The sequence below is a fragment of the Rhamphochromis sp. 'chilingali' genome, assembly GCF_963969265.1.
Source record: "Rhamphochromis sp. 'chilingali' genome assembly, chromosome: 16".
In the NCBI taxonomy this organism is placed as follows: Eukaryota; Metazoa; Chordata; class Actinopteri; order Cichliformes; family Cichlidae; genus Rhamphochromis; species Rhamphochromis sp. 'chilingali'.
In genome coordinates this window covers 29129637-29146964 of record NC_137943.1, presented here as the reverse complement: position 1 = coordinate 29146964, position 17328 = coordinate 29129637, and the positions used below count along the sequence as shown (strand labels likewise).

The following is a 17328-nucleotide window of genomic DNA, read 5'->3' as shown; positions in this document are numbered from 1 at the left end:
CGGCGTCCGTTTACACACATGTTCAGATAATCTACAAGACAGTCTCGCTGTCAGGTGAGAATTTTATCCAAGACTGGAAATGAGTGGCATACTCGCAAAGCACATCTGTAAAGCCTGTGTCTGCGCTGGAAAGCTTGACAGCGAGATGAGAGAAAGCAGAAGGTGAAGTGTGATGAAAGCAGCAGGATTGTTCACAGCATGAAGGACGGTAAGTAAAGAGCAATAATTTATTACTCGAGGCTAGAAAGTCCGTTTGTCCGTGTATTCAAAAATAAGTCATATTCAGAATAATGAATCCCACAATCTGAAAGGATTAACACAAGAATTTGATCAGAAATAAATACCTGCCTACTTTAGTGTTTTCTTTTATCTTTTAGAAATTACAGCTTTTGGTGTACCTACGTTTTTTCAGTTATCGTTACAGGTAGTAATGTTTAAATGCATGGGAGGTAACCTGAAAAATGCTCATACAAACTCTAAATCTAAGCCCAAAAGAGAGAGCACATACCTAATACCTGCTGATGCTGCATTTTTTAAATTACAGGTAGAGAGCTGAGTGTGCTACTGAGAGCCAAGACTCTGCAGGTTTTGTTTTACAACCCAAACTCCACCTGTCTGATTAGCAGAGAAGACTTCATTAGCGAACTCACTTGCTGAGTTGATTAGTTAGACAAAAAACCCTGCACACTGGCATGTGGTTGGCCACCCCTGCTGTAAATAATTCATTCCAGTACAAACAAATCACTGGCAAACCAACCAAAAGTTACCACAGAGAGGAGGAAGCCCCTCAAACTAGAATGGATCATTAATGTTGGACTGTGGCAGGGCTACCATAGTTTAATTTATGAAATAATGTTGAGAGAGCAAACCTGGCATGAAATGAACAAAGTAATAATAATGCCTATGAATTTTTAAAGGTCAGTACCACTCCAGGCGATCTGCATCACAGTTGCAGTAGTGTTGTAGATCCACACAGTCGCCCTGCAGGCCGCAGGCACACTGCTGGCTTCCTGGATGAGCTCCTCCCCAGTAAGTCTGGACTCGACCTTGACCTGGACCGCCAAGCCACCAGCTAAATGGAGAGCCCTCTGAAACACACAATCATGTTCATGTGTAGCTTCAACATAAAATTTTTTTACTACTACAACTTCTACTATTATTATTATTATTATTAAATAACACCAACTAAGGAATCGTTAAATGTTTATCCTTCTACTTCTTTTACCTATTGCTGAGTTGAAAACCGTGACACAATCAAAAGGCTAAATTAAAAATATTTAATTGAGATGGACAGCCAGGGATTTCCAGGCACTGGCTCGTCAGTCGCATGGATCTCTCATTATGAGCCAGTTCATGTCAGTCTTGCCAAACAGCCATACACAAACTCATAGATGCATGCTAACACATCATTAGCATAGAAGTTCTTTATTTTGAGTGAAGACACAAAGTTCATCAAACTGTGAGGAGATTGCCGCAAAATGTTCTCAACAACAAACCTAATCGAACCTAAATCATCCCGACTCTGCTGAACATGAACATTTTAAAGACACCCATAAATCAAAGTGGCTAAAGTTAAAGTTATGCAGATCTCAGATCCAGCTCCAAGCCAGCAGCCTCGGAATGAGCAAAGAATCAAAGCAGCTATCAGACAAATTATGGAGAGTTGTTACGTAAATCTGTTGCATCTGCTTTTGTTTGGTAAGGTAAAATGTGTTGGGTAAAGGTGGTTGAATAGCAGCTCATCTTCAGCTAATTGTTTTCACTTCTCTTGGTAAATGCATTGAGGAAATTAATGACTGGTTGTGCCACAATTTTCTCCAGCTAAACAAAAACAAAACTGAGGTAATAGTCTTTGGTGCCAAACAAAAACGATTACAGGTCACCAGAGAACTTCAATCTATACACCTAAAAACCACAAACCAGGCGAGAAATTTGGGTGTAGTGATGGATGCAGACCTAAACTTAGAAAAACACATTAAGACAATAACAAAGTCAGCTTACTATCACCTCAAGAATATATCAAGGATAAAAGATCTGATGTCTCAACAGGACCTGGAAAAACTAGTCCATGCATTCATCTTTAGTAGGCTTGATTACTGTAACAGCATCTTTACAGGTCTACCTAAAAAATCAGTCAGACAACTACAGCTCATTCAGAACTCTGCTGCTCGAGTCCTCACTAAGACCAAAAAAGTGGACCACATCAGTCCAGCTCTGAGGTCCTTACACTGGCTGCCTGTCCGTCAGAGGATAGACTTTAAAGTTCTGATGCTGGCCTATAAAGCTCCTGACCCAGTATGAACCTTCCAGATCCCTCAGGTCATCTGGATCCGGTCTTTTATCAGTTCCCAGAGTCAGAACCAGACACGGAGAAGCTGCACTCAGCTATTATGCTCCTTATATCTGGAACAAACTCCCAGAAAGCCTCAGATCAGCTGAAACACTCAGTTTATTTAAATCCAGGTTGAAGACTCACCTGTTCTCAGCTGCATTTGAATAAAGCACCAAATCCACACTTTAAGCTTAAATTTCAAAACTTACATTTAACTACTGATTTTATCTACTGTTCTGATTTTATCTGTTTTGATTTTATATACTGTTTTGTTTGTTTGCTTGTTTTAATCAATTTTAAATCATGCTTTTTATTTGTTTTTGTTTCTAATGTCTCTGTAAAGCACTTTGAATCACCTTGTTGTTGAATTGTGCTATACAAATAAACTTGCCTTGCCTTCTACCACCAGTAGCAAAGCATTTTGTTTTCAATTGTTTCAGTGAGAGAAGATGCTGTGATTTACTTGAAGTTTTGGAGGAAACTGTAAAGTTGAACTTTTTTGTAATTGTGAAAATAATATACTGCATAGAGTAACAGTTTAGTTTTCTTTGTATATCCTGTCAGTTATTGTTCTGATAAGGAAGACTGAGCACATCTTATTTAACTTCAGCCTGCTGCTCTCAATGCCAGCCCAAATTAGCTGACTGCAACTGATGCACTTCTGCAAATCCTTTACTCAAACCTCGGGAAATATCAGAACTCTCACTACAGCATGCGTGCCTTCTAAATACAGGCTTTTTACTTTTAATTTACCATCAGTCTAATTCCTCCTTTTAAAAATAATCTTCAGAAAACTGGGAAAACCTGTGGAGCTTCCAATGCTTGAAACAGACAAATCTCACTCTTACAACTGTTTTCACTGATTTCAATAAACGGAGCCTAAAAAAGAAGCAGGAGATGGAAAGACAAGGTTTTGCATTTGGAAGGGTGTTTTTGATCAAATTAAATTGGATATTTTTGTTCCTATGTAAGTGTCCGGTTCTATAAAATCATGAAATTCAAAATGAAACAACAACTAGACGGATTATTTTGTGATAAAAGCATTTTACTATTCTCTGTAAATGACCTTCAGCTTTAAGGGGGATCCTCCTTTAAGAGAAAATAATCTCTTTTTGAGACAAGATTGTTAGATTTATTAGCTTTCTTTAGTTTTCCTAGAATTCTGGAGCATCTGCAAGCCGCTTTGTCACCCAGCAGCACCTTTAGCGTTGCATGACTTAGAGTCATGTCTGCTGTCATTGATATCTGCTCTGTTCTGCAGGGAACAGTCTTATTATTGGTCTCCCAGCCTTAGTTTTTCCATGTAAGTACATATAAGCGCAGGAGGTGTGACCATATTGGTGGGAAAAACCTAGAAGAGAGTCGTCAAAGGAGCTTACAAAGAAAAGCGTCTGGACTTCTTTAAGTTAGAAGTCCAGACGCTTTTCTTTGCAAGCTCCTTTGACTACGATGACCTGGATGACTGAGAACCTTCACAGACTAGAAGAGAGTCAGCAAAGATAAATTACAGCAGAAAAAAAAATATTAATCTCACTTTATTTAAATTATACTTTTTTATTTAAACACTGCTGTGAGAACAGCCTTGACCTGTACCAGAATCCCCTGCAGTCATTTGACCAATCAAATGACTGTAGAATCGCTTGCAGTCATTTGATTGGTCATTTTAAACCCACTAAGTATTATGTGGGAGTTGTAATGTCATGAATTATTTCAAACTTTTAAAAGAAAACTGAGTCTCAAAATTTTAAGCACAATTTTCAAATGCAGGCTAAGATGTTGCCATTTGCACAACACATAACTTATTGCACTTTCTTTGGATGCCATATTGTGCCCAAGATGGACTGGGCTGTGAGAAAATAGAGTGCGGCATGGAAAGAGCCCACATGATCCTCCAAAGACAAAGCTAGTGTTTGAGGCGGAGGGATGCTTGCCAGCTTCTAACCCTAACACTGAATATATTGTTTTTCATATTGAGGACGATGACAGTATAAGCTGAAATATGTATTTCACATTTTGAGAGAGTGTAGGTGGAGAGATGGCGAGAGGGTGTTTGGAGATGTCTCTGCTGAGTCAGCACTCCTTTATTTTTCCCAGGGAGTGCCAGAGAGTTTATAATGGAACTTCTATTTCTCCGCTCATTCTTCCTTTTCGACCACTTTTCCCACTTTCATCCATCATTCTATTACCCACCAGACCAAAAGTTTCTTCAGTTTCTTTCCCTTATATACTCCATTATAGGTCCTGAATTGATAAAAACTTTCAAGACTCCCACTGATCTGCATTGGATGGGTAGCAATCAAAAGAAAACTAAACTGTTTATCTGGTTAGCTGAGACACCTGACGGACATTTCTGAGGGTCAGTCGGCTTCGTTACTACAGGCTGACATTTCTTGACCACTTTTGGGTTGTTGAAAGGACAAAACTCAAAGGACTTCTTCTAAGTAAGTTTGAAGTCCACATGTGAGCAATATTTTACATTTTCTTTCTTAACCCTCTCAATGCAGGCGTTGCAGATTTGCAACAGTTAAAAGCTAACAACCTGATTACCACACATACATATTTTATGAGTTGTTTTTACTCAGAAGTATCACTGCAGGTATTCTTTTGTGCATTAGCAACAAAAACTTAAGTTGAGCCTGAGAGGGTTAATTGTTTTATTTCCTCCTTTTTTTGTTTAGTTTTTTTTGGAAAGCTTTAGAAAAAGATCAGTTTGCTAGGTTGCCCCTCACAAGCATCGCATTTCATCACAATTTGCCGTGAGACCAGCGTTTGATAAGTTAAATCAATGTTTTTATTTTTTATTTCTCAACACCGAACAATGTTCGGGTGCTCTTTTACACAGACTCTGAAAGAATAATCTGTTGAATCCACTGCTACTAAAACAAATTTAATGCAACTTAGGGATCAAAGTAATTGTAATTCTGTTTCTAATACTCACCGCCTCTGAGTCAATGCAATCACAACAAAACACATGAACAAAAAAAGAAAACACTAACCCAACTCGATACTCATTCCAAAAGGGGGAGGTTTTTAACAAATCCTGAACAATCAATGTTTCTGAATCATTTGTGAAAGACAAGAAAATCCCTGCAACCAAACTAAGTTTGAAGAAAGGAGTGAAGTAAGTTTGTTGTTCTCTGGCTGAGAGTGAGAGTATGATGTGGTGAGCTCCAGCTGAACAGAGTCAGCCTAATCAAGTTTTTTATTGATTTTTTTCTTTTTGACCCAAACACATTAATTAAAAGCAAGTTTTTGTCTTATTTGCCAGTTTTTTCTTAACACACATCAAAGGAAAAAGCAAGTTAAAACCTCAACGCCAATATTTTAACTACAATTTAAACATTACAGGGATGAGGATTAAATAGGATGTTTAAATAGTGAGAATTACTGAAGTTTAACGTACATAAAGAAAATTTCAGCAGCAACAGATAACGCAATTCAAGTTGTCTAAGATAAAGCTGTCAGAAACTGAACTGATAAACTAGTATCTATTTTCAGAGAGGGAAATACATAGTCAATATCAAGCACTGAGAACAAGAAATGTTTTGCCTCGCAGCAAATGGGAAAAGAACAGCGAGCCAAGGAGAGGCAGACTTCATGCTACAGAAAAGAGTTTAGTGTTTGCAGGTTGAAAAACATTTTCATAGCTATGTGCTTTTTACACTGCAACACTTCCAGTTGTTCCAGCTGAGCAGCATCAGAATAATCATTTACAGAATAATAAAGAAAGACATATAATGTTATACTGCAACTAACAGCAAATCTTTACCCAAAGTGTTGAGGAGGCGGGACTTCCTGCAGTGGTAGGACAGTTCCTGTTCACAGTGCTCTGACTGGCTGATGGCAGCCAGCAGCTGCTCCTCTTGAGATGAGTAGTCGAAGTGAACCGAATGCTGGGACACAGCCGGAGAGGGTCGCACTCGGGTCAGCTCAGTGTTGTTGTGCAGGAGCACCATCCATGTGTTTTCCTCTGGTGGGAAAGATGAGCGTGCAATTTATACTCATTTATTATTATTACAATAAAGCTCTACTGCAAAGTTTCTTTCCTAGAATGTGTACCATTTAAATACCATCTAAGTAGCCAGACTGTGAAATTAGCAATGTATGCATGATGTAACTACACAAATAAGCCTGTGATGGAAGAAAGTGAAATGGATGACAATTATATTTCTGCTTTTTAGAAAATAGCACAGATTCAAGAGTCGTCTACTTTCGTATAGATATACCTCCATTTTGGTCCTTCTGTTTAGTGTCGTGGAGTGGCTGGAAGTTATTCCAGTGTAAGATGCGTCATGCAGACAACCACAGACTCCCACATTCACACCTACAGCCAAGTTTGAATCGCTATTTAATCTGTGGGTGGAAGTCGGCGTACCCACAGGAAGAACAGGTGAACACAGAAGGACTCGAGCTGAGTGGGAGTTTTTAGCCACAAAATCTTTTGCTATGATGCAACAGAGCTGATGAAGCTTCCCTTTTCATGCTGGATCTTCATATTTTCCTTCAGCACTTTGCTTTCGAGTTTGCCGCAGTGAATCATCTGCTTCCATCTCCCTTGATCCACTACCATGCTCTCCTGTCAGAACAACCCGCTGCATGTCCTCCTTCACTACATCCATGAACCTCTGTGGTCTTCCTCTTTTTCTTCTTCTTGGCAGCTCCATGTTCAACTACTGCTGTGCAAAATATCTACTATACCTTTTCTGCGCATGTCCAGACCATCTCAACCCTGACTCTCTAAATTTCCATTCAAACTGCTCAACTTGAGCTCTTCCTCTGATTCTCACTTCTAATCCTCTACCAGGAGAGAAAGACAATCTTAGCATTTTCAACTCTAGCACCTTTGACTCCGCCTCCCGTCTTTTTGTTAGAGCAACCATTTCCAAACAATATACCATAGCAGGTCTCACCACGGTCCTGTAAACCTTCCCTTGCATTCTTGCTACTATTCTTTTAACAAATAACTGCCCTTTTGATGCTACGTGAAAAAAAGTAAAATGTCAAATTTTAGAAGCTGGAGCTTGGGAATGTTTTACTGGAAGAAACAGGAACAGATCAATTATCCAAATAGTTGATCTAAAGTATTTAATGGTCATTTGATCTTCTGCAAACCAGCCAGCTGATTCATCGGCTAAGTTTTGCAGTTATGTTTTGTTTTTTAATGTATATTTGATGTATAAATGTAAAGTGGTGACATGAAGGTGCAATGGTTATCAGTGCTATTGACTGCTATAAATTTCCCAGTCCTTCAATAGTAAATGTTTGACCTTGTTTCCTAATGTTTATGTCTAACGCTATAATTGACGAAACATAAAAAGTAATACTTTTTTTTTTTCATTTCTTTATGAGTGGGTGATTTCAGCTCAGCTCACTCTGTGTGTGGATTTTTCATGTTTTTCATGCTGCTTCCAAACACATGCATGTTAAGTTAGTGTGTTACTCCTATTCTTAGTGTTAGCCTTGCAATCGCCCAGTGACTGATCTAGGCGGTAAATTTTCACTTTCCGTCAATGAGTTGGACAAAGATAGAAAAGTAAAAACAAAGAACTAAGTAAGCATGTGATTCAGAGAAAGGTAAAGAATGTTATCATAGTTCATTTATATGATTACACAAAGGGCATGAAAGATTGAGTGAAAGAGAAACAGGAGGAGAGGGAGTGAATGAAGTCTAGGATGAAATAAAAAAAGATGAAGGTGGACAATAATGGGGATCTGGGTGTGATAAGCGGGGACATCATTTAAAGTTATGTCATCATCTCAATCATAAAAAAGGTTCAGTGATGATGGGAGGCAGGCAAGGTGTAAAAGCATGTGTGAGTCTGTGTGTGTCACCTGTCATGTTGCAGTAGACCAGCTGTGGTTTGATTGGTCCGCTGCCATCCACGTCAATATAAAAATGTCCTGACGTGTTGCCGTTGTGTTTGTATGCCTCGCAGGACTGTTCGTACACAGCTGGGAGGAAAATAATGAGAACTACATCAACACGCTGACCCACCGGAGCTGCGAGGGGATGAAGATTACACACTGTGGAGGATTACTATGCTGTGGGTGCTGCTTCATATGTATGTATCACAACTGAATCAAAGTCATGTGATCAGAGAGAAAAAAATAATCGGAGGTTCCTTTTCTGCACCGGCATCCCATAAACTAAAGTTTAATCCAACTGGAGATGACAGTAATGACTGATGGGAATACACAGCCTCAATAAATTTAACTTTATCAGACCTTCTCGCCTCTTTCTCTGTGTCTCCATAAGTCTTCCTCTCATCTCCGTCTCAAGCACGCAACAGTACATCTTCTGCAGTCAAAGATTCAAATCCATATCTGAAAGTTCCCACACTCTGCTCTCCTGTTTATCTCGCTTCTTCTCCACAGCTAAAGGCTTTTTATTCCTCACACTCCGAGTGTGGTTAGAGACCAGTTTTCAAAGAAACATCAGAAATAAAAATGAGACCATAGGTGAACCGTGTGGGAAACTCTCCTTGTTTTAGTCTCGAGGATTTGACTCGAGGCATTCAGCACACAGCCACTAAATCTCACCTGCAAGCTCAACTCACTGTCACGGTTTTATTTATTTATTCCCTCTTTGGTATTTTAGTCACAGCTACAGTCTCATTAACCTCCATCATATCACCTTATACACAAAAAGGCGTTATAGAGAGAAAAGATGTGCAGGTAATAAAAATAGATCTCAGGGGACACCTCATTTAAAGTTTGATTCCATAATAAAGATTTATGGACACGCAAGCAGTCAGAAGATCACACAAGAGTTTTCATCTTCCTTCAGATAAACAATATTTTCTAAGCAGGTATTTGTCACTATTTATTCTCTAACAAATACTTATATTAATTTTAAATTACATACTTTTATTCTCAGACTCTTTCTACAGCAGAGTCACAGTTGAAGATAGTTCTTATTTGTCTTATTTTGAGCATTAGTGCAGTTAATGCACCATCAGAGACAAGATGCTCAGCTCCAGAGGCGGAGCCAGACATTTGAAACACCCGGGGCTTAGCCCAAAGAGTAGTATGCATGTGGGATTTTTTTTTTTTTTTTTGGGGGGGGGGGTGTAGAAATGACTGAAAGATTAATAGGCTCTGTTCAAAAAAGAATGACTTCATATAGGGAAAAATATATATCACATGTGCAGGACACCTTAAACTAGTTTTTTAATTAAGCAGCAAGGCAGAACAAGGTCAGGGCTGCATCAAGACACGAGGACTAAACCCCAATTCAACCAGACCCAGAACTGATCCAGAATTAAAACAGGACTACAACAGTTCAAAATCAGGACTACTGAGGACTTAACCAAGACAGAACCAGAATCAGAACTAGATGATAGCACTAAAAATCATCATAGACCTGCACTACACTTATTTTTTTAATTCTACCAAAGTCCACTATTTAGATTGAGAAAAGTTTATATAATTATTTAGCCTTGTTGTGCAAACAAGCCTGCAGAACTTAATAAATACAGAATTTGAAAAATAACAAACCTAAAAAGAAACACTAGGTACGAGATACATGAGGACCTGTCTGTCCTCGTTCTCCTCTCTCTCCCTCTTTGTGCTGACAATCATCAAATATACAGTTGAAACCAGATATTTACTCTTCAGATAAAAACACTTTTTTAATTGTAACATCAAATCAGACTAAATGTTTATTTCTTTAGATTGATAAATATAAAAACATATTTGTTAACTTTAAGAGTAAAGAGAGAAACTATCTGTATTTCTTAATTGCAAATGGCACCAAATTGTATTCAAACTTGAGCCACACTTATGGAGCTCCACAGTTCTTTTCCTGGTGTTTTGGTTGATATCTCTTGATTTTCCCATGTCAAAGAAACAGGCTCTGTGTTTTGCCTTATATGCATCCACAGCTGTGCCACCAGTTTACTCACATGGACTCTACTAACCTATCAGAAGCTTCTTCAGCTCAGAATGGAATCGTCTGGAGTTTTCTTATTAATTAACAATAAATTTAGTGTACATGTACTCCTAAATTTGATGAAAGTGATAAAAATAGCTCTGTCTCTCTTTATTCTGAAATTTAACTAATTCAAAATATATTTCAATATTTATCTAAAACAAAAATTTACTCTGTTGTACAGTAAAAATGTTTTATGTTTTCTCCCTAAAGTGTATGTAAATATCTGGTTACAAATGTGAATATCCTGCTGTGTACTGAAATCCCTCTTGTTTTGCATAGAAATATACTGAACAACATACAAAGCATAATATATAAAATAACATTTACCTGAGTTTTTTCTTTGAAAGAACCCTCGAATGTCCATTCTTATGTTTCAGTACATAACTGAAACCGATTTAGTCGGGAGGGTAAGAACTGAGAATATGAAATAAACACACGTAAGCTAAGACTCTAAAAAAAAATAGCATTTGTTCGGCTTTTCATTTTGCCATTTGTTGATTCACTTGAAGAGCGAGTAACGTAATATTGGTCAAGTGATCAGTTTGATATCAATCTTTCGTGATGCACCGTCATATTTACATTATTTGTACGGTACGAATGATTTGCTTTGGTACCTGGTCAAACTTAAGCTCTCCTTAGTATGGCTGGCTCCGTCTCTCCAACAGCGCACTCACGGGCAGCAGCTGCCCCGCCCCCTCGCTCAGTCGCTTAGTGCCTGAGCTTGGATCATACCAATATCAGGGGGGGATTCACGCACAGTCGTAAATTCCCACAGTGTGCACTATGTGCTTCGAATATTGTGTGTACTTTTTGTTTTATACAGTTGTCAGCCAGGCATCTAACTATGAAAAAATTACACTCCAAAATACCCCGGGCTTCTGACAAAACAACCCGGGCTTAAGCCCCGTAAGCCACCCCCCCGCTCCGCCCCTGCTCAGCTCTCTTCTACTTTCCTTCAAGTGATCTTTCTTTTGGCCGGCTGACAATCTGAATGGCAGGCTTCTGGGGCTTCCATACTCATCACATGTTAGTATGTAACAGGTGAAAGGATTGTAAATAACACAAATCAGGTGTCAAAAACCAAGCTGATGCAGAAGTGCTTTAAACCTGGCCAGCAGGAAGTGACTTCCTGAGGTGTACAAAGTCTATTTGTATAGAGGTCTATGGGGAAATGACCCTCAGCTTTCTTTAGTTAGAGTCAAAAAGGGGGATAATGTAGGGTTTACTTCAGAGTGAGCCTCCCTCACTGACAAGTGGTACCATATGAGTGTGCAGGAAGTAGCAACAGCAAAAAAAAATTACAATACCACCCTTAGAGTTTACTTTGGTTGTCACACACAATAACGACAGGAATCACAGTTTTGTGTCACCAATGTAAAATGTTGGATATAACTTAATATTGTAAATAACTTAATAATTTTGACTGAACCAACCCACCCAATGCATTTTTAATTGATTTGATTTGATTTGATTGATTTGCCATTCCCCTTCCCTGTTTTTTTCCCCCTCCTAGTTTAAATTATTCAAGATGAAAAACATCCTCATTATCTTGCTTGACACGCTATCTGTTCCTCATTTGCATTTCATCTGTCCCTCTTACCCCTCCCCCCATCTTTCTCCATTTGCCCTCACTTGTTGTACTTGTCATGTGCTGATGTTTAGCTGTCAGGTGACTCACAGCTGTGGCAGGTTGCTCCGCTGTAGCCGGTGTCAGAGCAGTTACAGTGAAAGACGGTCCAGGATTGGCTGCAGCGGCCACCGTGTTCACAGCGACTGGGAGAACACCTGAGAGAGAGAGAGAGATATGTATAAACCAGGGGAAGAAATCCCAGTTTCCATCACGTTTTTGCAAGTAAAGAGACCATATCAGCAACAGGAAAAAGCACCATGCTGCATTCATTTTGATTAAAGCATTTTAAGAGCAGACTGTAACGTGTAGCTGGAGAGAAGATCCTGATGCAGGATGCAGATGCAGACAATACTGACAAAAAACACCCCAAACGACCAATTGGGAACAAATGTTTTTTTTAAATTGTTATTTTATGTTAATTCAATAAGCAGAAAAAATAAATGAATAAATAAATAAACATAATCGTGTGGAACAGTAGGAAACCCCAGAGAGTGCAAACAACAATCTGACAAGGACAAGGGGAAAGAAAGAAGGGAAACACAAGTGAAATCAAATGGGAAAAAAAGACCGAAAGCAACAGAAGCAGGACGTGAAATCACTACAAAATAACCTTCAAAGCAAATCACAAGACAAGTAACTACCATTAAGACACATCTAATAACCAAACAAAGAAAGAAAAGAAAGAAAAAAAAACACTCAATGAATAAATAAACTAACAGATCCCACGAGAACCATGACAAAGAGTAACAGAACAGCAGCACCTTGAGGAAAAAGGAACATAATGTGTTTCTGCTGCTGATCTAGCAACCGAGCATTTAAGTGTTTGCCTTGTAAACGTTACTTTTGTATGGAAGAAATAAATGATAAAAAAAGATCATTTTAGTTTGACAGTGAAAAATAACAAGATTAATTAATGGGGATCTACTGTGCTTTTTCCCATTTTCTGCTGTATACTGTCACAGATATAAGGAAAATGGTCAAAGTTTCAAAATAAAGAGGTCAGTTTCAGACAGAATTTTTTTTCTACTATTGATTCAGTTTGATGTCAACATTGATCAGAAATCGTTTGCTTTTGTCTGACTAATTCTGCTTGAGACTGTTATTATAACCCATGAAAAAAAACATACTTATATATATGTAAACTAGTATGTTTTCCCCTCTACACAGTATTTTGTTCTGCAGCAGTGTAAAACACTCATCAGACTATGCCACCTCCTGTGAGTTATAAGAGCAATTTAAAGGATAAATTAATCATCTGAAGATAATATACACAATATTATACATTATATACATTATTCATAGACATAAAGAGTGTATGGAAAATAAATCTTTCCGAAGTATCAGTGCAGCTTGAAGCTGATGTTATATTAACTGCACCCAAATATTCATTTCAATGCTCCTCTAAGGCTGGGGAAGTCTCCGAGTTAAATTATTTACATGTTGTTGTATAATGTGTGCCTTGGTGTCATTGTAATAATGGTATTTACTGGCATGTAAATGCACTTTGAATCTTGGCGTCACAGATCAAAAGCGTATATTGAGAAGAAAAACAAACAAACATAAAAAACACCATCATTAAACTAGCTCTGCTTCAAAAAATTCACCTTTTCATTTCACAGAGGAAAAAGGGGTTTTGCAGATGTTCGAGGTCATTTATCCTAAGACTCTAAATCCACCTAATGTGCTACTAAACAGCAGTGAAACGACATAAATCTTTTCAATCATTTCCAGTATCGGTTTTTGTATTTAGGTACAATCTGAGATGTTGCTGGGTTATGCTTATGCTTAATGGAAAATATCCATTGAAATACCTTTCCTCTGTGATATCAAAAGAATAAATTCATTACTTCACAGACTCGTGCTTTAGATTTTTCTTTCATTTTATATAAAAGGAAAGGTTTTCCAGTGAACAGAGGATATCTTTTCGCTTCTTCTCAGCGGCAGATCTTCTCTGACTGCTGCAAGACTGTTTGAAGAAGCTCCATCAATGACTCCAGATCCCAGGAGACTTTACTGAAGCTATGTGTGTTATTTATAGATAAATATCATACTGCTGTAACCATCATAACACCAGTCCTGTGTGGGAGGAGGGATGGAGTGGACTGAAGGAGGCAGGCAGAGACCGTAAAAATCGTAAGTTTCTGCGCTGGAAACGAAATCACTAAACTCCAACATTTAAAAACTCTGCTCCCTTTGACGTGTGCTTTCCCCTTCCCCTACATTTATATGATCTACAGTGGATATGTGTGCAGTTTATAAGAGAGTTATAAACTGCCTGTGCCATGACAAATATTGTAGAGACTGTAATCATATTTACAACTTGCGTCAATGACTCCAGTTCCCAGTTTTTTGTTTGTTTGCATCATCGTGCTTTTACAATTTTTCCCTGACTTGTTGTTTGCAATGTTTGCAAATGTGACTTGTGATTACTTTGTCCACTGTGGGAGATTTGTTGTGATGAAAGGCAAGGTGTAATTTATTATAATAAAACAGAGCAATTTGTTATCAGAAAGCAAACATCCACAACTGCGAAGAGCAGAATATTTTGTCACATGATGGTAGAAGGTAAAGGTAAGAAAACAAGTGAAGGTCACTGTTACGTTCCCCTATAAAGTCCAAGGGATGTGGTAAAGTAACAAAAAATATCCAGCTTAAAAAAGTAGACAAGGAGGCAAAATTGTTAAAGGTTATTTAATTTGAATTGATTAATAAATCAAAAGAGACAGACAAGCCGCTATCAACTTTTAAAGAAAGAAAACAAAACCCAGGAGTTGGTCTCTAAACTGAAAAGTCACTGAAACACACTCCTCTCCACAGAGCAGGAATATACAGCCACCCCACACACAGCTCACTAACTGCAAAACCAACAAGCCTCTCTGGCACCAGAGCTCACCATTTCTCTGGACTTAAGTGCTCTATCTTAATTGCTGAGTAGAATCAGCTGTACAAAAAGGGTGGCGCCTAAAGCAGGAGAGACGGCAGGAACATCCACACAAGGCTAAATTCACAGGAAGCCCTGCTGAGGCTGTAACAGTCGCAGATAGAAAACTATGTTCTCTGTTTGTCTGAAGATTTTCTAAAGCGCAACTGGAAGAGAAAAACGTTGTCGGCAACCATTAAATGAGCAACTTGTGAAGTCAAAATAAAAGATTACTTCAGCTGTGAAATAATCTTACTAACAGTTAAATGATCATGTTTTATGTAGTTATAAAAACTTGCTCTTAACTTTTATTAATTTAGTTTCTCTTTGCTTCTAAGTTCTGCGATAAGTTTTACTTTTATGAAAACTCAAAAGGCTGTACATCTTTCTGTATCTTCTATGTGCGAGGCTTCGTTTTGTTTTATTTAAGCTGAAAACACAAATCAAGGCACTAATTGCTCTTCTATTAATGACGTGGCTGAAATGGCTGAATATGTCATTATAATATGTACTGTGGCATAATTCATTCTTCTGGGTATTTCTGAACTTCTATCAGTTTATACACTACAGAAACATTGCTGTTGAACACTGCAGAAACATAATTCATACTTTTATTTGTTCACTGGCCCTGAAACTCCAACTCAGATATTTTCAGTTTCCACCAAAATGTGATGGCATGACTGGGACACAGTGTTGTTGCCATGGTTACTCAGGAGGTTACTGAATCAATAATCCATGAGTTGTATTAGAAGGTAAACAAATATGTAAATCCTCTGTCTTATTTGTCTCTTCACTCTGTTAACATGGCCAATAGATTATACCCAGATTATGTTTATTTTCCATAAGTTGCACATAAAAGATGAGTATAGGCAATGTGACATCATGTATTACTGTGTTTAAGCCTTAACACTGGCATTTCGGCTGTTGCCATCTTGTTATTTTGGAGCCAGAACCAACCTTATTTTGAAAAGACATATGAGTGATAAATTACCAACTGCTCCACAGAATGTAAAGTGTAACACAAAGACACAGATACCCATTACAAACTTTAAAACATAATACCAGAACGCTGATAAAAATTGAGCATAGATTTCGAGGTCCAGTTCACTGACAGAAATCATTGAGTTGACACAGTTTAGCCTGTCCTGGCACCCACGTGTCACTCAAAGAAAACAACACTCCAAAGCCAGGGCGACTGTGGCTCAGGGGTTGGGAAGCGTATCTGTAACTGGAAGGTCGCCGGTTCGATCCCCGGGCTTTCCGTCCTGGTCGTTGTGTTCTTGGGCAAGACACTTTACCCTACCGCCTACTGGTGTTGGCCAGAGGGGCCAATGGTGCGATATGGCAGCCTCGCTTCTGTCAGTCTGCCCCAGAGCAGCTGTGGCTACAACTGTAGCTTGCCTCCACCAATGTGAGAATGAATAAATAATGGCGTTGTAAAGCACTTTGGGTGCCTTGAAAAGCGCTATATAAACCCAATCCATTATGCAGTTATAAAACTGCATAATTTTAAGTTTTAATAGATCAGTTGGGTCACTTATGTAAACCCTGGATAAAAACGTGTTTATTCCACTTTAAATTTGGGCATTTTGTCATGCGACCTCTACCTATGTGTCCAGGCTGTACCCCTGTCATTTACTCAATGGCGACTACGGCAGGGTCCAGCCCTCCTGAATCCCTGAATTGGGTAGGTGGTTGAGGAGAGGACTAACGTTAACATGGGAGTCTAGAGGGATTGACTCACCTTTGAAACCAGCCTGAAGTGGCCATTTAAGGGCCTGCATTTTTTGACATTTTCACACAGACTCTATTTTTCCAGCCCCACAGGTTGATGGTACCAACCTTTTTTGGTTAATAGCGGTATCTGCAGTGATATAAAGGTTAAGAATAGTATTAGTGGTGTTTTGCAATTAGGTTCAATTTTCAGCATTTTTTCTCAGCTTGCTTGAGCATTGTCTGTTTGTATTTGTTACTCTGGTGTGTTGAGCTCTCAAACCACTGCACAACAGCAATCTTTGAGACAGATACCTCAAAAACTGTGCTGTACCTGAGAGAAGTTAGAAAATATATGTGACAGATTAAAATAGCCATATAAGCTGCTGTGTCTCTGCTAACCCACATAAAGGAGTAATGTGACCTCATTCTCTTGAGATAAAGACAGAGAGGACAACAGGAAACGATGAGTAACAGTGTTTTTATCTACACCGGTTGCTTTCCATCTGTTCCACGACCGGCTGGCACCTCCAGGAGGTTTGACACAAACACAAACACACACACACACACAAAGACAATTTTAAGTCAGCGGTGGATGCAGCGCTCGGCAGTATGTGCAGGCTTTGAGCAGTGTGTTTTTCTCTTCTATCCTAAACGTACATTTCAGTGTGTGAGTTTACTTATGTAAATGTATGTGACAGTGTTAAACTGTGTGTTTGCCCGAACACAGGCAGAAATATTTAAGAGAAAACAGATGACTGCACAGAATCTGCAACCTCGCCTTTATTTAGATAAAAGCC

General features: G+C 38.6%; 1 protein-coding gene across 1 annotated transcript in view; it reads right to left on the bottom strand.

The window, feature by feature from the left end:
* Positions 1 to 17328, bottom strand: part of LOC308412378 (contactin-associated protein-like 4) — a 157706-nt gene that overhangs the window by 42612 nt on the left and 97766 nt on the right. The window contains exons 11-14 of the mRNA XM_080906683.1: positions 11944 to 12050; positions 8165 to 8284; positions 6102 to 6302; positions 926 to 1088 (exon numbers count right to left, since the gene is read on the bottom strand). Coding sequence (XP_080762809.1) covers positions 926 to 1088; positions 6102 to 6302; positions 8165 to 8284; positions 11944 to 12050 — 591 coding nt within the window. The remainder of the gene's footprint in view (positions 1 to 925; positions 1089 to 6101; positions 6303 to 8164; positions 8285 to 11943; positions 12051 to 17328) is intronic.